This window comes from Folsomia candida, unplaced genomic scaffold (assembly GCF_002217175.1).
Source record: "Folsomia candida strain VU population unplaced genomic scaffold, ASM221717v1 Fcan01_Sc068, whole genome shotgun sequence".
In the NCBI taxonomy this organism is placed as follows: Eukaryota; Metazoa; Arthropoda; class Collembola; order Entomobryomorpha; family Isotomidae; genus Folsomia; species Folsomia candida.
The window spans coordinates 166732-188556 of NW_019091260.1; the positions used below are offsets into that span (position 1 = coordinate 166732).

General features: G+C 39.7%; 2 protein-coding genes across 2 annotated transcripts; one reads left to right on the plus strand and one right to left on the minus strand.

The window, feature by feature from the left end:
• Positions 1 to 3604: 3604 nt before the first annotated feature.
• LOC110862794 (actin-3) lies at positions 3605 to 7933 on the minus strand. Its single transcript, XM_022112001.2, has 6 exons — positions 7480 to 7933; positions 6077 to 6342; positions 5844 to 6001; positions 4730 to 4758; positions 4364 to 4660; positions 3605 to 3953 (listed from the first exon to the last, which is right to left on the minus strand). The coding sequence occupies exons 1-6, from the start codon at positions 7606 to 7608 to the stop codon at positions 3861 to 3863; spliced, it is 972 nt and encodes a 323-aa protein (XP_021967693.1). The 5' UTR covers positions 7609 to 7933; the 3' UTR covers positions 3605 to 3860.
• Positions 7934 to 12833: 4900 nt separating this feature from the next.
• LOC118433675 lies at positions 12834 to 14192 on the plus strand. The gene is made up of 5 exons (XM_035845853.1): positions 12834 to 13182; positions 13366 to 13440; positions 13536 to 13598; positions 13690 to 13824; positions 13921 to 14192. Exons 2-5 carry the CDS (start codon positions 13387 to 13389, stop codon positions 14083 to 14085), a joined length of 417 nt encoding a protein of 138 aa, XP_035701746.1. The 5' UTR covers positions 12834 to 13182; positions 13366 to 13386; the 3' UTR covers positions 14086 to 14192.
• The last annotated feature ends 7633 nt before the right edge of the window (positions 14193 to 21825 follow it).

Below are 21825 nucleotides of genomic sequence, written 5' to 3' on the forward strand. Positions count from 1 at the left end.
CATGAAATAATTTTAATCCAATTAAATGTTTATTTTGTATTTAATTAAAACCATATTACATATTTACATGCGTACATACCTACATATTCGTTCATTCACTCATTCCATATGAATTAACATCTGCCTAGGTTTAACATAGGCAGATGTTAATTAACATAGTATGTTATATAAATACTATTAAAATTAAGCTTATAAATAATAATTTCCAGGCTCGCAATTATTGAAACCCAATTTAACCTTTCTGTAATAGATATTCCAAAAACTCTAAATTTCCTTCCTATCAGCGAACGCGGAAGCTGTGGAACATTAACATTGCAAGATGGAGGAGGGAGGGGTTTATATAAATGGGCAGGGCAGATGATGGAGACATCGAATTACGCTTGGGACATTGTCCCCCTGTCCCCACGCATCCGCGGCCACTGCTTCCCGCCAACACGCGTCTCTAATCAATACACGTTAATATTAACGTTATAAATATTTATGCACTTATCGCTATTGAAATTATTTCTCGACAAAGCTAAACTGTGTCATACATACATACATTATTCATAAATGAACATATTCCGTACCTCAACATAAATTAATTAATCCTCGTCAAAAGAATAAATTTATGTTCCGAACCTTACCTAGCAAAATAACTTTTAACCATCACACGGTTAAAGGTTCCACTTCACACGTTACCTAAAGGTTCAATTTGCCTGCAAAAATTTGCTTCCAAAACAATTTCCAACATGATTGTCCAAGCATTAACCCCTTTTCTAAAAAGATACCTTACCCTGGCTAAAATATTTTCATTGTCGTACTTCGAGTGGGACGAGACCAAGGGTAAAATTATTCTCCGGGATGAAAAACACCACTTAAAAGTTAAGGGCTGGATGGTCCTAGAAGCCATCTACGTAATCGTGCAAGCCTTGCTAATTCGTTCGAGGGGGTTCGACCTGGTAGAAAAGTTCAGCGCCGCATTGATCCTGATCTTGTACTTGGCATGTCTAATCCTACGGTTCGAAAGACGCGTGGACCTCGTCCCGATGCTGGTTAACAACTGGTCTCTCTCCGAAGCCTACAAGAAATTTGGGAGAGGTGCAGACATAACTATTTATTTCATATTGATAACGTACTCGGCATGTGTGTAGTATCAACAATTTGAGGATGTTCATGATTCCTTCGTATTCTTCGGGTCGTAAAATAAGTTACAGCAGCTACGAGATTTAGTACTTAAGAGGAATACAATTTTGTCACCGAAAATTGCCTTACTAAGGTTACGATGTTTACGAAGCTTTACCCCTTCTTTTTTATTCATAAATACGATGCTAATCCTAAGAAGAACTGGGTATGCTACCCCAGGGTAGTGGATTTTTAAAATGCGACTAACATGACATTATCGACAATTTTCTCCATAGTTTAGTTTTTAAAATTAAGTCAAGAAGCTGTTTTCTTTGTTTTGCAAAATTTCTGAAAACCCAGTTTTTTTTTAATTTAGCACTGGCAGACACTCCTCAGTTTGCCCTTACTATACTCAATACAAAATTTTGCTACCTAACTTCAAAACAAAGTTTGTTACAAAATTGTGTATGCCTGCAAATTTTTTGCAGATAGGCGCCCATCCCATCACACAAGGTTTGAAACCACGTGTCGCCTATTCTATTCATTGGTGGACGTATGCATCATCCTGGATCCCTTGCTCGTCGCCATTCTCACAATTGTCCTCCCTTGCAAAATTCCCTTCGTGGGAGGAATGTTGCTTTGTGGCAGGCCTAAAACCATAGCAACCACCGCCATGACACTTTTCCTCGCTCTGATGGAATTTGTCGTCATGCTAACAATGTTTTTGGGGACCTTTCAATACACCGGGTACACCTTGTTGACAGGAATTTTTATCCTGTACACAGAATGTGGATCTTTCTTGGCTCGAAAATTCGACAATTTTGAGCTTTCATTTCTAAAGTATATGGAATTGCAGGTGCTAGAGAAACTCGTAAATGGCGCGATTAGGGGACGCATTCTTCTCGTGGTATTTCTTATGATGCCCGTACTGCAAATTTTGAGTTGCTTTGGATTCCTCATGCTGCTCAAAGGGAGCGTTTTGAATTCTACAATATTTTTCGCGCTCTATTTTGATTGCGTTTGTTTCACGCTACTGATTTTGAATTCTTCGGCGAAATTGTTCATCAATACGAGGGCATGGATGTCGCACCTCACCCCAACTAAGGATAAGACTAATAGACGAATTATGAGGTCACTAACACCGTTGAAGATTCAGTTCGGAAATAACTTTGTGGATGCTTTGACACCACTGATATTTCAGGAATTTTGTGTAAAGCAGACCGGTTCGTTGTTAGTTTTTGCACGTTCGCAACACGCGCATGGTTAAAATTTTGATATACAATTTTGAAGATATATACACTCAAAATAAAATTTTGTCGAATCAACACCGCCGGTGTCAATATATGACTTAACCGCCTTGGTTACAATGTTGAATCCGAGTTATGATGATTTTGATACCGGTAGTTATAATGTTATGACCGGACGGAAAAAATTCATTACTACTCGGAATCACAATTGTAACCAAGGCGGTTAAGTCATATATTGACACCGTTTTGTTTTGAGTGTATAGTTTGGTAATAAGATTTAAGCTTTTTAAGAAGACTAAACCTTGTCACAAGTAGTTAAGGTTTCGGTCCGATAGGGTCCGATAGGGAAAAGATAAAATAACCAATATGTACCCATATCCGATGAGACAAATTACTTATCTTCTCGGGTAATCCGATTCGGATAAATTTTAGATTTTGGGAGTAAACTGGTAAAAGATTTATGACTTGCAAAATTACACTAATGATCAATTTACGTTTGCATGTAAATTTACATGCAAACGTAACATTTATGTTAAATTTGAAATTCGCGAACGATTTGGACAACTATGTACATACATATGTATGTTCTCATACATAAATAATTTGTTCACGGAACAATGTTTAATTATTTTGAAACCTCCTTTATGTATTGTAAAGCCTGGATTTTTAATTTCCATCAGTCCTTTAGTAAATAATATTTACTGATAATGCGTGTCACGTGATGCAGAGTGTGATTAAAACATTTTACCATAAAATCCTCGAAAGCATACATATAAATATGTAGTACGACTAGGGATACAATCGAGCTGTCATTGTCAAACAAGTTATGGGGTTGAGGTAGACATGCACAGGAAAATATTTTTAAGGGAAGTTAAAGAATTTCCTTGTTAAATTAACTTTGTAAATTTGACAAACAATGGAACCTTTTTCAAGCTACACGAGATAAGCTTAGTGACTTATGCTAAAAAATCAAGCTACGAATTAGAAATGACGTGGTACTTATCTTTCCGTTGAATGGCCACTTGGAGGTCAAATATTTGAGGGCAAAGTTCACACTAGCGGCCTGTTTTTTCTCAAGCGGGCGAGAGGAGGAGTGAAAATTTTCTCCTTCGAGGTCACTCCGCTCCCTTCACTCTCGCACTAGTTTCGTTACTAGTATGCAATCAATATGCATTTCCAAAAATATACAACGAAATGTGGCAATAAAATTAAGTCAACTTTAAGGATTATGATTTCTAATTAATTACATGCACTTATAATTTATTGAACCCATCGTCACTTTTTATTACGGATCGGTGGATAGTAGGATTTTAAAAAGCAAATATAAAATTCTATGAATTTATGCACCAATTTATGAGATTGTGAAATTTTGTCAAAAATAATATGCATTGAATGAAGTCCTTCCTTTCTGGGGGAGCGATAATATTAACTATTAACTATTTCATTATCTCACAATGTTTCGTATTTACGAAACTATTTCGACAGATAGTTTAGCAGATGATAAACTGTTCATACCAAGGCCCCAATCTCCTTCTTCATACGATCAGCAAACCCTTTGAACATTGAAGTACCACCGGCTAGGATAATATTACCGTAGAGGTCCTAAAAATTGGAATATTTGAAAAATGTTTAGGCAAACATAGGTGCACAGCTCACGACGATGGACGCCGCTTCCGGATGTTGGAAGGGGAGATTATTTATCGGAGGCTTTAGAAGGTAGAAGGGCAATTATTAATCGAAAGACGACCCCAGAGGCACTCTTAAGCACGGTCTAAAAACGTTCTGTTCGAGGCAACCTCTGGACTTCGGAGGCGACGATTTTGGATCAGATTTTTCATCAGAAGCGAAAGCATTGGATGTTGGAAGCAAATATTTTGTCTGGAAGGAAAGCACATTTATATGGAACCGACAATTTCAATCGGAAGCGGACGCCAGCGACGGAAGCTGCGCACCTATGCTTGTACATGTACAAATAAGAGACTACTTTAATGAATATTTAAGTATCTATCTACATTTCGGATATCTTCGCCGCAATGCAGGATGGATTTGTTCACCATTTCGTGAACGCCGTCACCATCTACTCCTAAAATGGAGGGCTGGAAGAGTGCTTCTGTGCAACGGAATCGCTCACTCTCAATCTTGATAACTTGGCCGTCGGGAAGTTCATAGAACTCTGTTATCGAAGATGAGCTCGCAGAAAGTTCTTGGTCAAAGTCAAGGGCAACGTAGCATTTCTTCTCCATCACGACTCGTACAATTTCGCGTTCTGCAGTCGTGGTGAATGGGTGTTTGTTCTCAACGAAAAGAAGCTGTAAGACAAAAAATAAGCATTAGATTTGGAGTACATTAAAGACTTTAACTCGTAATTGTGTTCTTACTTTCATAAGAAAATCAGTCAAATCTCTGCCTGTTGAAATATACCCCGATAAAGTTGTATGTACATCAGGGTAAGGAAAACCCCAGGGTTTTGCTATTGAAAACTCAGGGGTTTTGGGGGCAAGCTGAGGCAGTACCTCATGTATTACATACATACATACGTTATTAAAACAAGTCGCCGCGGCATTAACAAAATTCTGAGTGGTTAATAAAACTTTGCGTTAATTTCAAAATTATGAATTGGCAACAGGACATCCGTTGTTACATTAACATGAACTCATACTCATATTCTAATTTAGATTTCGTTAAAATTTTGTTGCAAAATGTGTCGCAACTGCGGTCCCAAATTTACGGCTATAGCCAGCTATTCACAACATTCCCAGTTTGTTTAAACATAATAAGTAACGGATTGTATCTAGCGATTCAGCTAGATCATTAGATCTATGGATTAACTTAAAATGTTAACCAAAATTCCAAATTCGATCGTGGCATTCTAATACGGAAAATGCAATTATTTTGCAAACTTCAATACATAGGAAAATTGGGGTCCGAAATCGAGGCAGCGGCAAAATTCGAGTGTAAAATAATTTTTAAAATTATTTCCCGCGATATTTGACCGAAAGTTGGACTAGTTTGAGTCAAAATCCAAAATTTGCAAAAAAAATCACACATTTTTGCTCAGATCTCGAAAACTACTGGTGGGCCCCCCTTTTTTATTACGAATTCTTTATCTACAAAAAATTACGCAAATTTTAAGCTATCAAACTCGAAAATCGTTGGAAGATGAAAAAACACTATTTCATTGTATATATCTATCTTAACAATCTACTTTTTCAACAATTACACGACAAAGCAGTTTGTCAATTCAATTTTAATATCTATGTAATTATTTTTTAAATTGGAAGTAACGTGCTATTAGAATAATATGCATATTATGCACTCTTATCAATATGAAAACCCCGACTACCCGTGGGTATTGATCAAATTTGCTACCCCAAAACCCCAATACTCCAAAAAAACGGGGTAGCATATTACCCTGTCCTATAATATGCATATACACTTTATAATTGAAAACCCCGGGGTTTATCTTAACCTTAACATTTACTAAATATGCACCAGCAAGGTCCAGTCGGAATACTGCTTCGTGAACGATATTATTATTGTACACTGGGACCGTTTGGGTCACACCGTCACCGGAATATAGAACGACTCCAGTAGTCCTACCAGATGCGTAGAGGGCGAGGATGCCTTGCATAGAGACGTACATTGCAGGACTATGAAAATGTATTCATTATTTTAAAGAATGTATGTAACATGCCCCCCCCCAAAAAAAGAAACAAATATTTCACCAATTGAACGTTTCAAACATGATTTGTGTCATCTTCTCCCTTTGCTGCTTGGGGTGCATAGCAGAGTCGGTGAGAAGGACGGGATGTTCTTCTGGTGCGACGCGGAGCTCATTGTAGAAAGCGTAATTCCAGATTTTCTCCATGTCGTCCCAGTCGCTGATGATTCCGCGTTCGATGGGGTACTCTAAGGTTAGGATGTGTCGTTTTTCTTGAGCTGCATTTCCAACGTATGACTCAATTGTCCAAGTGTCGGTGGGTGAATATCCCTACAAGGAGTTTGAAATAATATCATACTTACAACCATATTTATAAATATAAATTTCAAATTCCTGAACAGGTACATATATGTACCTGTTCACTTTCATTCATTCGACTGATAATGATACTGAGTGAAAATGAAGTTTCTTTCATTTGAATGAAAATTACTGAAGGATTCCATCATTTCAGATGAATGAATGAATGAAAGGATTTTTCTATCGTTTAATTTTTCACCCTTCATACATTGGGCGAAATAAGATGTGAAGTCAGATGAAGTGAAATGAAATGAATTTGAGCGAAAATGATTAAATGTGAATGAAAATCCTCAGTCAGAAATGGCGATGGATTAGTTTTGAATGAAAACTAAGTTTTTGAATAGGTATGCTCACAACTACGCTGAATCAAAAACACCTTTCACATTTTGATAAATATTATTTTTGTTGTGACAATCTACATAAGTATGTAATACCTCAGAATCTATTAAAATTGACTTGTTTTCGACACTTTTGAACTTTGATTTCGCTCTCACGGTCATGAAGTGTTAAACGTCAAAACGGGTTCAAGGTTCAAAAATTTTGAAGCGTTTTCAGTATTAATGACCTTTGACCTGTATCATACGGCTACTGGGTCACCTGAAGTGAAAATAAACTATTCTGTTTGATAGTGACACGTGACCTGGTGCTGTGACCAATATACTCGCCCCTAACTCCTCCCCAAGAACCAGAAGCACGGGTAACGAAATTCGAATCCCTTTTAAAGTTATCCTGGATATGATGGACAAGAAATTTGCATAAATTGATCTTAATAAGTAAGCAAACAGTATACTTAATAGAGAAAATTATATAATGATATTTTTAAAAAGATCAGTTTCCCAGCTAAAAAAATTAAAAAATTAAAAAAACAGCTAAAAGAAACTGAAAGTTGTTGTATATAAAAAAACTACCTAAACATAAACAAGACGAAGTTAGGGTATCAGAGTTTGGGAGTCGTAAGTAAAAAAAATCATAACCTTTGACCTTCCTAAGATCGCTAATCTTTCTGGCTGTTAGAGTGTGAATGTTCGAATTACTATCTCGGCAAATCTACATCGAAGCTTTAAGCGTTCTAATACATATCTAATTTTTCAACATGTTTTCGAACCTGACCTTGAAACGCGGTCGACCTACGATTGAAGGAAACACAGTCCTCGGAGCATCATCCCCAGCAAAGCCAGCTTTGCAAAGGCCAGATCCATTGTCAATAATAACCAAAGCTGCAACTTCGTCGTCACACATTTTGCTTGATTTTTATTTCTTTATAAGTATGTTCATCTGAAAAAATTGTGCATATGTATGTATGTACACTCTTAAAGATAATGTTACCCTTTCGTAAAATAAATTCACTTTGGTTTATAAGTTAAATTAACTATGCCAAGTCCAGATTAGCGGTAATATGATAAAGCGTAGTGTTTACACACTCTACATTTTGCATAGATATGTAAATAGATTAGCTAATTTATGATTCAGAGTGGATTTACTTCACTTCTCACAACATTAGCCTAACTTTTAAGTGTGATGTAGAAGTACATTCAATGTAAATACGGATCTATTAAATTTTTGACGTCACCTTTTATTTAAAAAAAATCAACGTCCACCTATGTATGTCACCTTGCCTGACCAGCAACTAAGCCTGATTTGGGATTTGGAACTCATTCAACGTTGTGGACACAAAACTTTCGAGGTTAAATGATAAAAATGCAGAAAAACGTATTTATGCAGGTTAGAATCAGGATGAGCTCAATCGTTGAACATACAACTGGCGACAAAACGTATGTACACATTTTGCTTATCAGAGCAGGATGCTGACTAAATTACTGCGTTGCACTTATTACTTCAGCTTTCATGAGTATTGATTACTCAGAACGGAATGTCATATGGGTTTGCACATTCTGATGTAGAACAATATTAAACAAGTGATATAATCAGGTGCCATTCGGGCGAGTGGAATTGGTCCATGCTTATTTACGTATGTGCACATTGGAAGAGATGAAGGTTGGTGAATTTTAACGTTTACGTGAAAACTGGACATGGAAAAAACTTAGTTTTTAGTCGAGTTACGTAATTGTTTAAGTTTGATCCAAATGTTTCAGTTTTTTGAGATCCAGTCGAATTTAGAAACTTTGAATGAAGGCTAAAAATTTGGAATCATACTACTCAAAGATAGAGGGCTCGTTTCACACTTACATATGATCGCTTTCCCAGTCTATTTTTTCTCCTTTTTCAAGCCATGCTTTATCGCAATATTGTTCGAGTACATAAGTATCCGTAAATAAATAAATGATATGAATAAATAAATAAATTAAAAATTTTATAAAATACAAACTTATGTATGTACGTCCACAAAAGACAACAAATGATAATCATAAGTTACTTAAAACGTAAAATGTAAATACGTATTACACAACATTAAAAAACCATATTGCTTAAAAAATATTTACATTTTAAAAATGTCATTCCTAAGTAAATAAAAACAATAACCGGACACTAGAATGCGCACAAGCCAGAACTTCAGGTAATGTATGTACCCAGTCTAACGATAAGCAGCCAACTACATGAGAAGCAACGACACGGTTTGGTTAATACAGAAATCCTGCGTTATCAAAGCGCTCCCTCTATCGACGAAATTACTCCCCACTTTAATCCTCATCGGTTGCAGGGATCGAATCCTTCGCCTATTCAGCCTCGTCAATCCAGGCTCCTTCAACCAGTCGGTACACAGTTGTTCGGAATTCACGAAAAGTTGAGCCGCAAACGTTTCAAACACCATCAAGACCGTCACGCAGATGAATGTGGCGTATGGATAAGTGTAAAATTCCTCCGATGGCAGAAACCTGAGAAGCTTGATAACCACAAAGGTACAGAATATTTCCACGGCGGGAACAACAACCAGAATCGCGGGGATCACGCGGGTTGATAAGGTTCGATTCAACTGTTTCTCTAGGATTTGCAGATTTCGGTACAACTTTGCGCGGGTGGTGAGACTCACATGAGACGAGTTGACAGGGTTGGCCATACTGTAATTTTATTGCATTTATTATATAATTTTCATGAACAATTTTTCATGACCACTTCATAAATATTTGTGTTTAACAGTGGCTTCATGATTTTGGAGCTGTAGGCTTTCCCCAGATAGGTTTTTGATGCCATTATTTCAGAAAAATAATGAAAAATTTGAATCTATCAAATTCGTAACGAAATAATTTAGGCATTTTTAAATTTGGCATAACAATGTCGTGTAGTTTTTCATAAAAAATAACTACACCAATTTGTTTGCAATTGTAACTCCTTTGAAGAAATGTAGGGAATGAGCGCCATTTAGCGGGCAGCACGTATAATTACAACATCAATCATACATACGTCCATTACAAAGTGCATCTGATCTTTAAAATTACCGCCCCAATATATCCAAATAGTCGAGCATGCATCCAGTTCCAGCGATTGATATGTTGAACATGAGGAAATAGGATTGCCACATTTGAACCATGATGGTCAAAAACCATGGCAACAAATTTGGCTAGAACCCATGCCAATCCTCCGCCAGTTACAAGATGGGCATGACAACTTGAACAATAGCCCATCAAGTATCCCATGTAGGCCGGATTACATGCATTTCCCAGGAGTCGTCTCATCCGGGTTATTCCCAAAATAGGGCACATTCTATTAGCCAAGGGTAATAGTCGGCGAAGAATTTTGTTGCGAAGTTTCCAGTCAAAATTAGACAATAAGGTTTAGTATGGTTCATTAATTTTTACTGAAATTTATTCTAAAAAAACATCCATGAAATTATAAAATCAAAACGATGGAAAAATTATGTATGTAGTCGTAACAATTTTACTATGCTCCTACAAAACCCTAGTCGCTTTACACTTAAAAATAAGGTAAAATGCAATATGAGTTCTTAATTAAGTAAACTAAAGTCCTTTTCAAATTGGTAAAATTATTTCTAAAAGTATATTTTATACTACGACCAATTAATTTCTTACCTGTTAGTTATCGACTCTCCAGAATTTTTCTCAGGCAAGATATTCATCTCATCAAACGTGTCTTGAAGCCATTCTTCAAACCCTATCATTGTATTGAACAGCTCGCCCGCTTTATTCGCTAAATTTACCCCCATCCCAGAAAGGAAGTGGATCACATTGACCAGCCACATAAAAATATTTGGAAGGAGGGTGTACACACATCCCGTCCTGTATTGGTCGCGTAGGACAAAAGCAACTAACCCGAAGTGAGAAAGGAGCAGGATATTCACTGTTTTTATAATAATTAATTTTCGTCGCGACTTTACATGGGTGACACGTTTGGCAGATTTGTCCCACTTGATGGGAAAACAGTGCAAATATGACATTGCGGTCAAGCTCCATTTGATAATTTTTATGTGATCATGCAGCATGTCTGGATCTGGTTGATGGTGTACTCTTGAAATTCAAAAATATCTATGTATGAACCTTTGCATAATTCGGCAAATACTTATTTATAATTTTAAAATACTGGTTTTTTAAAATGTACTCACGCAGTTTTAAGGATTCTTGTTTTCAATTTTAAAAAATCAGGGCAAAATAAAAATTATTAAAATTTGTTTAAGCAATTACATATACAACAATAGTTTTTCATAAAAAGTAAAAAGTTAGTCGCTTACCATTGTCACCGATCAAATTACACAATGTACAATGTTGATCAAGTGGGAATCTGGGGATCAGTGTGGTCTTAATCATTGTCTCGTTGGTAACATCATAAAATCGTAAATTCAGTGAACTTATAAACGTTTAAAAATTTGTCAACTATTCACTATTTCTAAGAAAAATTAGCCTTCAAATTTTTCTAAACTTGCTCGGATCAAGGGCGTCTTTTTATTTTCTTAAATTCTAAAATTATTTTACAAAACTTCGGAAATTAAAAAACTACAAAGGACTGCATGAATTGCCTCATCCGTAATAATTTCAGTTGAGAAATGCGTCACAAACTATATAGCTGGCTGCAAATGATGGAGTTATTAATTGACAGAGTTTAACAGCCTAGTTTACTTATTTATTTAGATTTTACTAAAATCGAAACTCTTGGTAATCTAAAATCATTTTAGATTACCAAGAGTTTCTTACCAATATCTAGTTTATCATGTATAGAATATTAAATTTGGTAGGGACGAACTGTTAAACATTGTATCACATTTGTTTATGTAACGTAGGTTAATAACTAACTCAATTTAGATTTTATTTGCAATATTAAACTCCAAGGTTGACAGGTTTATATAATCTAAAGCTTTGTGAAGTTCCGTTTATGGGGGGTTGACTGCAGTCATGTTGGTGATGAGGAAGATGAGACGATCGTCGTCGTCGTTGTGGTGTGTGCGTAATAATTGGGAGGCGAGATGAGACTTGGTTGCACTTTTCTTAGAGAGGTTTTATTTATTACTTGTACAAACAGGCAGAACTCTGCCTCTCCCAATAATATTGGGAGAGGTAACCTGCAGTAGCACAAAATACTTCCTCGACCGTTCCCCCGTCTGGTGGCTGCGCTTTCGCTTATATATCCTAGCAATACCTAATTGATACCTATGTGTTGACCGATTATGAACCGGTTGGCCACGCTGAATAGAGATATCTCAGATGAGGTTGTGACGAAGCTGGTTTGCAACATTGTCTCTTGTTTGTAAGAGATGATGGAGGTGAGTGGCATACTAATTAAGGGGTTTGGCATTAATGAAGTTGACCAAACCTGCTCTTTCACAATATTCACCTCTAGTAAGCGGTGGCCCTACCGCAACAAGCGAAAAAATGCGAGATGTAATTCAGTCAGATTCTGTGTACCTACTTGGCGTCAGCTTATTCAGAAAAGTCGGGAAAATTCGTCAAAAATCCAGGTAAGAAAATTTGTTTTTTTTTTCAATTAAGAATGGATAGGTATGTATTCCCCCAAGATGGTGGTGGATGGACAATTGCATGTAAGCTTTGTTGACGTAAAGTGTGTTCGTGAATGAAATATAATGGGGAGGTATTTTAGCAGAATAAAATGCATGCATAAATGCGTGCGTGGCTGGTAAAACTAAAACAAAATTTTAAAACTTATGTACGAAAGTCGGAAAATTATTAACGAAAAAATAAAAACTGAGGCAGCAGATTTTTGATGGAACAAATTAAGATTTAGATAGGAAAATTGTTAAAATTGGGAGTTTGAAAAATTGTAAAAATTAAAATTCGTAGATAGGAAAATTGTTATAATTGGGAGTTTGAAAAATTGTAAAAATTAAAATTCTTAGATAGGAAAATTGTTAAAATTGGGTGAGGAGGACTGTATGTGTGTAGTCGATTGTGGACCGGATTGGAGCTGTCTGAAAAATATATATGTGCCCGGCAGGTCGAAGCAGAGTGAGCCAAAGACAGAGGAGTGCCAGATGTGAAAACAATGGTGTGATGACGAAAATACTAAAAGTAATAGACGATGAGTTATGAGTGCCAAGAGTTATCTAAATTAGTTCATAGATCCTACAATTAAAATGTCTTAGAATGTAACAGAAATTAATGTAAAATAAAAAGTACTCTAACAATTAAAGAAAAAATTGGTAAACAATAATGGTGATTAATACTGGGCTAAAAATTACGGAAATTAATATTGTCCTTATGAGTAGTTATGGTTACCTGTTCTTAAGATGGGATTATAATGATGATAAAAAAAATTATAAGTAACATGTGTTGGTTGATGTGTTTAGACCATGGTGGTAATCGAAGAATTATCTACTGCTATTAAATTATCTAATTATCTAATTATCTATGCTTCTTGTTAGATGATGACGCCGCAGCAGTTGGTACGGTGGTAAGTGGTTATCGTAGAGATGTCTGTAGATTGGGTCTGTGTTTATTGATTTTTATTTGTTTTTTTTTTGTTGTTGTTTATATTATTATTTATGTCGTTTTTTGTTTGGGGGGTGGTTGTGTTTGTGTTGGTTTATTTTTCTTCTTTCTTGCGAGTGGAGAAGTAATGGTGATATGTGTTTAGGAGGTGGGCCCCAGAACTGAGATGCAGCCGGGTAGTAGTGGTGGAAGAGGGGCAACAGGCGGCAGGAATCATCAAGTAAGGGATGAGTTGTTTGCCAATTTAATAAAGATGAAACCCCTGAGTAGATGACCTGATAAAAAGATTGACTGTCGGAAATGGTTTGTATGTAGGTCCAATATTCGGGGCCGGTGTCTTCGGAGGAGGAGAACGACTTGGAGGCGTTGTTTGTTAAGGTAAGAAGCGGGGCTAGTAGTGTGTGGATGAAGGGGTGCGTACTTGCTTGAAGAGAAAAAGTGATGGTCTGATATTGTTTGAATTTGGCAGGTGAAACGTGTCCGGAAGGAGAAGAAGTCTTCCACTGGTGCAGGTGAGGAGACCGAGAGGAGCGCCAACCAGGCCGGTGGGAGCGGGAGGGTGATGGCGGGAGGAAAAACGAGGATAAAGGCCAGGTCGAAAAATGTAAGTGGAACTGAGTAAGGGAGAACCGTTGTTGGAGGGGTTGGACAGAGGTGTAATGGCGAAGATAATAATTAATTGTCTTGTAAATGATTTCAGTGGTTTCGGAGGAGGTGTCCATGTGGCCATGTCTTCATCGCGAGGGACCGATGGAGGTATCATCTGAAGAACTGCAATGGGGGTTCTTGCAATATAGGAAGATGTCATCTGATAGGATGCCAAGGAAATCCTAATCCAGAAGTAGATTATCGTCGTCGTAGATAAGTTTTTGTTGTGTCCAATAATGTGCACTATTTCCAATAATTTGTAACTGTGGTTAATTGTTTGCTGTCTAAATAAATTTGACAAAAGTTCCAATATCTCCGATAATTTGTAACCGTGGTTAATTTTTTTTTTGTTGACGGAATAAAATTGACAAAATTTCCAATATCTCCAATAATTTGTAACCGTGGTTAATCGTTGGTCTTCTGAATGAAATTGATGGTGCTGAGTGGGTAAAACGGGTGTCTGAGTTGCTTGAAAGAACGAGAAGGGTGGGGTGTGGGGTTTCAGATGGACGGCAGAGAGAGGGATGGAGTCGCCGGAAGTTTAGCCGCAAGCAGGGGAAGATTTGGAGGGCATGGGTTAGGAGGTCTACGGTGTAAAGAAAAGAAATATCCGTTGTTTGTTTTATTGCTGAGGCGGATCAGCTGGATGAGATTGCAGTGTTGGAGAGCATGGCGTTGAATCTGGGGGTGGGGACGGCCTACTGTTAGCCGGCACAGGCCTTGAGGGAGTGGATGGAAGTGGTGGGGAAGGTTTGGAGCCGTCGGCGGGTATGTTCGGGTAGAGTAGGGGGATTGGAGAAGTTTCCTCGGTTTCGATTGGTTGTTCGGCGTGATCTTGATACGTGGTATGACGCGGTTTAAGACGCGGGAGATAGCGGGGGGAGTGAGAACAAGAACAAAGTTGGTACGCGTATGACAGGAGGCCCCTTTTGGAAGGGCGTGGAGGTAGTAAACGTAGGTTTCCTGGCACCGGTAGGAGTTTTGAAGGGGGAAAAATGGTGAGTTTTTCATTGTGTCGTGTGCAGAATCCATAAGCGCCGTAATAGGTGAGGAGATTGATGTTGGTGAATAATTCCGGGTGTAGGGCTGCGAATTCGTTGAACCCTTTCTCATCCACTGTTGTAGAGTCGGTGAAATTAAAGGGGCGTGGAGGTGAAAGGCTGGACGTATATTTTCCACACATTTGGAGGAGGTGGTTGGGGGTGAAGAAAAAGTTCGCATCAAAAAGTCGAAGAAGTTCGGAGGCCAATTGCATTTCTTCTAGATAGGTCAGCATGAGGATTGAGTTGTTGTACGCCCGAAATTGGGTGGACGAGAAGGTGGACTTCGGCGACTTGGGAACTTGGTGGTCCATGGCACGGGAGGATGAAATCCTCCTCTAGAGAAGTTGTGTGGTAATGATGAACTGGTCGTCGTTCACTGTCACAGGGTGGAAGATACAAGACGGAGGAGCCAGTGTCTGGGGCGATACTGCAGGTTGCGAGGTGAAGAGTGTCGTCTGGGAGAAGAATATGGGTTAGTGGGTGATGGGTGTTATGGCCCGAGGAAGGGTCGAGTTGGATATTCGGCAGGATGAGTATGGACAATGGAGGCAGGAGGGAGACTGGTTTTGAGCAGGGAGAATCAGGTGAGAATGAGGGTATCGGCGTCCATGTGATGAAGGTCGTTCTTCCTCGTTGTAGATATGAGGTTGGCCGAGGAGTCCTGTCGATGCGGAGAACAGGTTTTTTTTTGTGAGGTTCAGGTGTGCGATAAACGGTAGAAGGAGGGTTGGAGCTAGATTGTGGTCGGGGGGTCGGATCGTTGTAAGTGAGACGGCTAATTGTTTGTGATCAGCATGGGAGATGAGCCCTGAAGCGAGGAGAGTAATATTGTGGTCCAGTTGGTCCACAAGGTATATGGATTGAGAATAACATCGGGGGCGAGTAAAGTGTTGAGTCAACCGGTGAGGTGAGGTATTGAGTATATAGAGGTAGTGTAGAAGATACCGTTATACTAAACGTATTGCTGAGTCGCGTACGTGGTTCGTGAACAGACGGGGAGGTACGTAGTAGCGATTAAGAAAGAAAACTAATGTAATTGAGCGGACAATTCGCTACTGGTTGAATGACAGATCGAAGGTTGCCTAATGCTGGAAAAAATGTGCAGACGAAGGTGACCAGGAGGAGCTTACTAGAGTTAAATCTTAAGGTAGGGGAGTGAGGGTACTCATTAGGGGAGATGCCCATCGAGGTCTATACGCAACGTAAATGCACAGGAGAAGGAACTCTCCTGTGGATTTATGATTATCGCGTCGTTAGTTCTCTTATATATTTAATGCGGCGAATGGTTGTGGGGACCATAGAGCGACCGCTGTATAATATGGTAGACTATCCGGTTTTCGCTTCTAAGTAATAGTTATGTGGTACAAAAGAATGTGGGATGTCTACGTAATCCTAGATATCGAAAATCACCTATGGAAAAGCGCAAAAAAATACACAGGAGAAAGAATTCTCTTGTGGATTTTTGTTGTTGTAAATCCTATGGGTGGGTTTTATAATGCGTATATATATATATATCTGGGTGACCGGTAAGTATTACTATTTATTACTATTGTATTAATGGGTATAGTCAAGGGGACCATCCTAGGTTCGCCGTGATACGTATATACGTGTATACGTGTATACGTATATACGTGATACGTATATAATTAATACAGCTATCTGGGTGACCGGTAAGTATTACTATTTATTACTATTGTATTACGGGGATAGTCAAGGGGACCATCCTGGGTTCGCCGTGATACGTATATAATTAATACAGCTAGTGTAACAAGGTTATCTAATTGAGAACGTTGCCGAGGGGCAGAGGTTGGTCAAACTCTGCCTGGTTTAAAAGTATGTGGGATAGAGAAATTCGTGTGTCGTGAGGCGACGCAATCGGGGCATGGAGGAAAAGGAATGTTGCCACCGGCGGTGTGGGGGGCGAGGCGTTGGCTAGGTGAAAAAGGTAGAGGGTTAGAATTGGAAAGTGGTCGGGAGAGGTTGGTAGGTTGATTAGGTCGAGTTAATAGATCTGGTCGCCAGGTATTTGGGATATGTGAGGAGGAGCGATTTGGATTGTAGTTAGTGTGTATAGGCAATAAGTTAGAACGTGATTGGCGGGGGTGTGCGTTAGGGGAAGAATACAACGAGTGATTTTCACTACGAGGTCGGTTAGTATTGGGGTTATAGCGTCGTCGAGAATGGACTCTCCCACCTCCACCAAAATTACGGCCGTCACCATCCTGTATGTGATGTGTGCCTCGGAATTCTGTATTCCTGGATTGCCAGTGATTCGAAGGTGCTGTGATGTGGAATTGGCTATGTACATTCTGGCGGGTAGAGAAACCGCCACCACGGTTGATGGAATACGAAGATCTACCCCTATGGTTACGGTTACGGTTACCCTGTGAGGTGCGCTGTTGGTGGTTATTGTGTCTAAAACCACCCGTCGGTGGGGAATCTGGGAAGGTCATGTGCTGACCCGAGGAACGAGGGCGAGGTGCATCTAACATATGAATAGAATCTGAACCTGCAGAGACTACATGAGGCCTCATGTCGGATGTACCAATCCCTTGTTGTAATTGGGAAGGAAGTTGTTGGGCTAAGAGAGAGACGAAGTGCGGGTCGTTGGTCGATCGGGGATTGACGAATGGGGGGTGTGCAAAACTGCATCGTAGGAAGAAGATGTAGCGGGTGTGGGCCACCCCGTCAAATTGTCGATGTGAGAGATGTGTGGTGGGCAGGCGCAGAAGTCGCCATCAATGGTCGAGATATGCGAGGGAGGGAAAGGTGGTCGATAGAATGCGTTGGTATGGTGTGGAGGTACAGGTTGGAAGGAAGGTAGAATGTGAGGTGGCACAAAAATGTTAGCAGGGAGAGGTGCCGCGGGGGTTGGTAAAGGTTCCAACTCCGTATTAGGACAGACTTGTGGGAAAGAAAGAGGAGAGTTAGTGTCTGTCGGGGGTGAACATCCTGGAGAGATGGTGATGTCGTTGATAGTTGTCCCCATTTGGAAAAGTGTGGGTGATGCAATAATGAAAGGAAAAAATGGTGGTGGTTGAGGAGCGGAAGGTTGTTTTGGGCAGGGTCTCAACCACTGCTGGGAGGTGGAGTAAAAGATGTTGTGGTACCAATAAGGATTGAGGGGTTGATGGGCACGGAGTCGTTGTGCAGGAGGTTTCGTAGACTACGATGTTTGAGATGCGGTTTGGAGTGGAGTGTGGTGGTTGATGGAAGACGTTGGGGGCTGGCGTTTGGTTGAGGATAGAAAGTAGCGGGAGGCAAGATACTAGTTTTGAGATAAAAAGTCGCAGGGATGGATGCTGCAGGTAGTTGATTTGCACTCGAAACTGGATTTTAGCTATCGGGGTCAGAAGAGAGAGGTGATGAAGGAGAAGCAGTTTCTGGTTGGGGTGAACGTCTTGGACTCAAAATGATATCGTGGTGAGGAGCAACAACCTCGTTTTGAGGTGGAGATATTGAAATTGGAAAGGGGGTGGCAGGTTGGAGAGATTGACCAAGTGACGTGGCACCAAAAGTATGCGGAACAACCTCGATTTGGGGTCGAGATGTTGAAATTGGAAAGTTCCTCGCGGATGGGAGAGATTGGCCAATCAACGTGGCACCAAAATTATGAGGACCAAGAGTGTGAGATGATGCTGGGGTTAATTCAGATGTAAGGCCGACTCGTCCGCCGAAAAATATTGGTCTAGTGGGCGTGCCGGATGAAAATGTGGATCGTATGTGGTTATAGGTAACCGGTAAGTAGGAGGAGAACGAGGATTCGGGGAGGCCGATGTGGGGTTAGTGGTTTGGGATGTGTAATATCGATGTCGAGAAATGAAATTATCCTCAATGCGGTCGAGTTGAACGAGCTGCCGCTCTCTCTTATTACAAAGTGCTGTGTGTCAGGTATGGGAAAAAAGAGCTATAACTACCAACACGCTAAATGAAACGGAGGATGCCCTAACGGCTGGAGAGAACAACGGGGTGCGTACGACTTACTGTCACAGGGTAAATGATTTTCAAAATATATCGGCGCCCCTCGGAGCGTGAACCGATAATTAGAAAAATACGCTTAATGGCGAGAAAAAAATGGCTACTGTGGCCTACTAGGTGCAAAAAGGACTGAAAAACGACCTCGTCCTTGCTGTCTCCGCAGTCAGGGGAAATAAATTCATACAGTCTTCTATGTGTACTTGAAATGTAGGGGCCCCTATGGGCAAGAAGTGTTCCCCAAACTTCTCCCCGTCCTTTTTAGTTCTGACAGGTACGTGATTCTAGGGAATTGTGGACGTATGGTCGGTGGTGGGAACTCAAAATATATTTTTTCTGTAAAATATCGACGGAGTACCGACCAATGGTGGATCGTGTAAAATGGTGAAGGGGGGAGAGTGTGGGGGGGGGGGTGGTTAAAAAGTCATGGAAAAATTGTTTTTACTTACCTTGGTGACCAACGGAGGTGGCGGAGGTGACGGACGTCGGAGTCTGTCACACCGACGTCGTGAAGATGGGGGGTAGAGAGGGAATGACGCGTTTTGTAGTGATGACACTTCGTCACACTGCAGTCGTGAAGATGGGGGGTAGAGAGGGAATGACGCGTTTTGTAGTGATGACACTTCGTCACACTGCAGTCGTGAAGATGATTTTGAGATTTTGAGGGCGATTTTGAGAGAGGGGGTGCGGCGTCCTTCTCTCCTTCTGACAAGGAGAGGCCGCCGTGGGTACCAATGTGAAGTTCCGTTTATGGGGGGTTGACTGCAGTCATGTTGGTGATGAGAAAGATGAGACGATCGTCGTCGTCGTTGTGGTGTGTGCGTAATAATTGGGAGGCGAGATGAGACTTGGTTGCACTTTTCTTAGAGAGGTTTTATTTATTACTTGTACAAACAGGCAGAACTCTGCCTCTCCCAATAATATTGGGAGAGGTAACCTGCAGTAGCACAAAATACTTCCTCGACCGTCCTCCACCGTTCCCCCGTCTGGTGGCTGCGCTGTCGGTTATATATCCTAGGAATACCTAATTGATACCTATGTGTTGACCGATTATGAACCGGTTGGCCACGCTGAATAGAGATATCTCAGATGAGGTTGTGACGAAGCTGGTTTGCAACATTGTCTTGTTTGTAAGAGATGATGGAGGTGAGTGGCATACTAATTAAGGGGTTTGGCATTAATGAAGTTGACCAAACCTGCTCTTTCACAGCTTATCAGACCCAATTTAATGTATCACAACGTCAACACTTAATTTTTTAATAGTTTGCATGGACACTTTTACCGACGAATGTCTTTATTTGCACCGTAGATACAAACTAAAAAGTATCTATATATGTAGTGGCCTGAAGAAGACTGCATGTTTTTCCATGGCATTAATTATTTGGTGAGGTTTTCGGGTTGTTTTCCAAGTTACAAATTTAGATAAAGAGTTCGAGGAATACTTGCAGTCTAACTTACATATTATTCAAGATATGTGTCCCAGTCGTAATTAAAAGTCTGGCTTACGTAACATATGTATGTAGACGAGCAGAAACTCTTGTTTTGATTCGTTAATTGCCAATTATTTTTTTGTGCAGTAGAAATCCCTCCTAGGTACGCTACGCTGTTGAAAATCTGGTAGGGTCACATACATATGTAGATACTCCGTGCTGGTATTGACTTGGTAATAATTTCTCATTGGTAGTAAATTGTTCCTGAGTGGTAAATTTTTCATTACCACAATTTTACTGAACGGTGATTCTCGTTAAAACCAGTGCTGGTATAGAGTCATATATGTACTCCGGTCGGTAATGATTTAATACCAGCTTTCTAAGAGTGTACACAAACAATGACATGGAAAATGTGTTCTTGCACTATTATGTTCTACGTGGTATTAACAATGCGAGGCTATCTCCAAATGCAGATTTAATGCAGATTTTGACTTTAGAGAAAATGCTCACTACATATATTCTGAAGAAGTTTATTTTTGTCTTAATGCTTATTAGCAGTATTTAACATGAAATACTATTGATACAATTTTTCATGAGTTTGATAATGCACATATTTACCTATGTACATATGTAAAAAATTATAGAGCGATAATTTTCAACATCTAGATTTGCACAGAAAAATATGTAGCAAACTATATACATACATACATACATTCGTAGTTTAATCAATTTTTTTAACAATATGTAGATGATTATTAGAGAGAGACAGGTGTGCTCAAATCGACTTTTGCATAACTTATTCGGACATTACTTTAGTACAATTTTATTTAAATATAAAAACCCAAGTAAATCTTAGACTTTTACATGCTAAACGTACATGAATTACATTATCGAGCAGAAACCTAATTTATGCAGGTAGGTATGTATTTATATAAACACCATGAAAATTTAAGCACACAGGATTTTTCCAAACCAGAATAGGACACCAAGATATCAGTAAGCCTCTCATCTCCACGCCAAAGTATAAACAGGAAATGAGCCAGGATATTAACTGAAGAAAGAATAATATCCGGATATGAGAAGATAATCCCAGTCCCTGATAATCCCAGTCTTCCTCCTCCAAAACCTCAACCTTTCCATCTGCCTCCTGTCGCCTCGACATTAAAATTTTTCCCCGGCCGATCAGGCTCCTCCAAAATGGGGCAAACCCACCTTCCAGAATTCGTTGCCATATTTTTCCCGCCTTTTGAACGAAGCCAGATTCAAACAAGACCGCCAACTGGAGCTCGAACGCTTCCTCTTTGGGGAGGAAGAAGCAAGAAAACTCGTTGACTATAAAGTGACCATTTGTCACTTTGGGGTGGGCGAGAAGGACGCTGTCCGGCGCGGCCAGGTAGCCCTTCTCTGCCGCCATGGCTTGAAACATGGAATATGAATAATAACTCGAGAAATTCTGCACGATGTAGTCCTCTGCGGTTTGAGAAAGGGTCTTGTTTCGGAGTAATTTGG

Coding starts and splice junctions, on each gene's coding strand:
- LOC110862794 (XM_022112001.2), bottom strand. CDS start 7,608: ATGTGTGACGACGAAGTTGCAGCTTTGGTTATTATTGACAATGGATCT. Junction 6,343..7,479: donor TAGGTCGACCGCGTTTCAAG/GTCAGGTTCGAA, acceptor AACTCCTTGTAG/GGATATTCACCCACCGACAC. Junction 6,002..6,076: donor ATGTTTGAAACGTTCAATTG/GTGAAATATTTG, acceptor ACATTTTCATAG/TCCTGCAATGTACGTCTCTA.
- LOC118433675 (XM_035845853.1), top strand. CDS start 13,387: ATGCAGCCGGGTAGTAGTGGTGGAAGAGGGGCAACAGGCGGCAGGAAT. Junction 13,441..13,535: donor CAGGCGGCAGGAATCATCAA/GTAAGGGATGAG, acceptor GTTTGTATGTAG/GTCCAATATTCGGGGCCGGT. Junction 13,825..13,920: donor TAAAGGCCAGGTCGAAAAAT/GTAAGTGGAACT, acceptor AAATGATTTCAG/TGGTTTCGGAGGAGGTGTCC.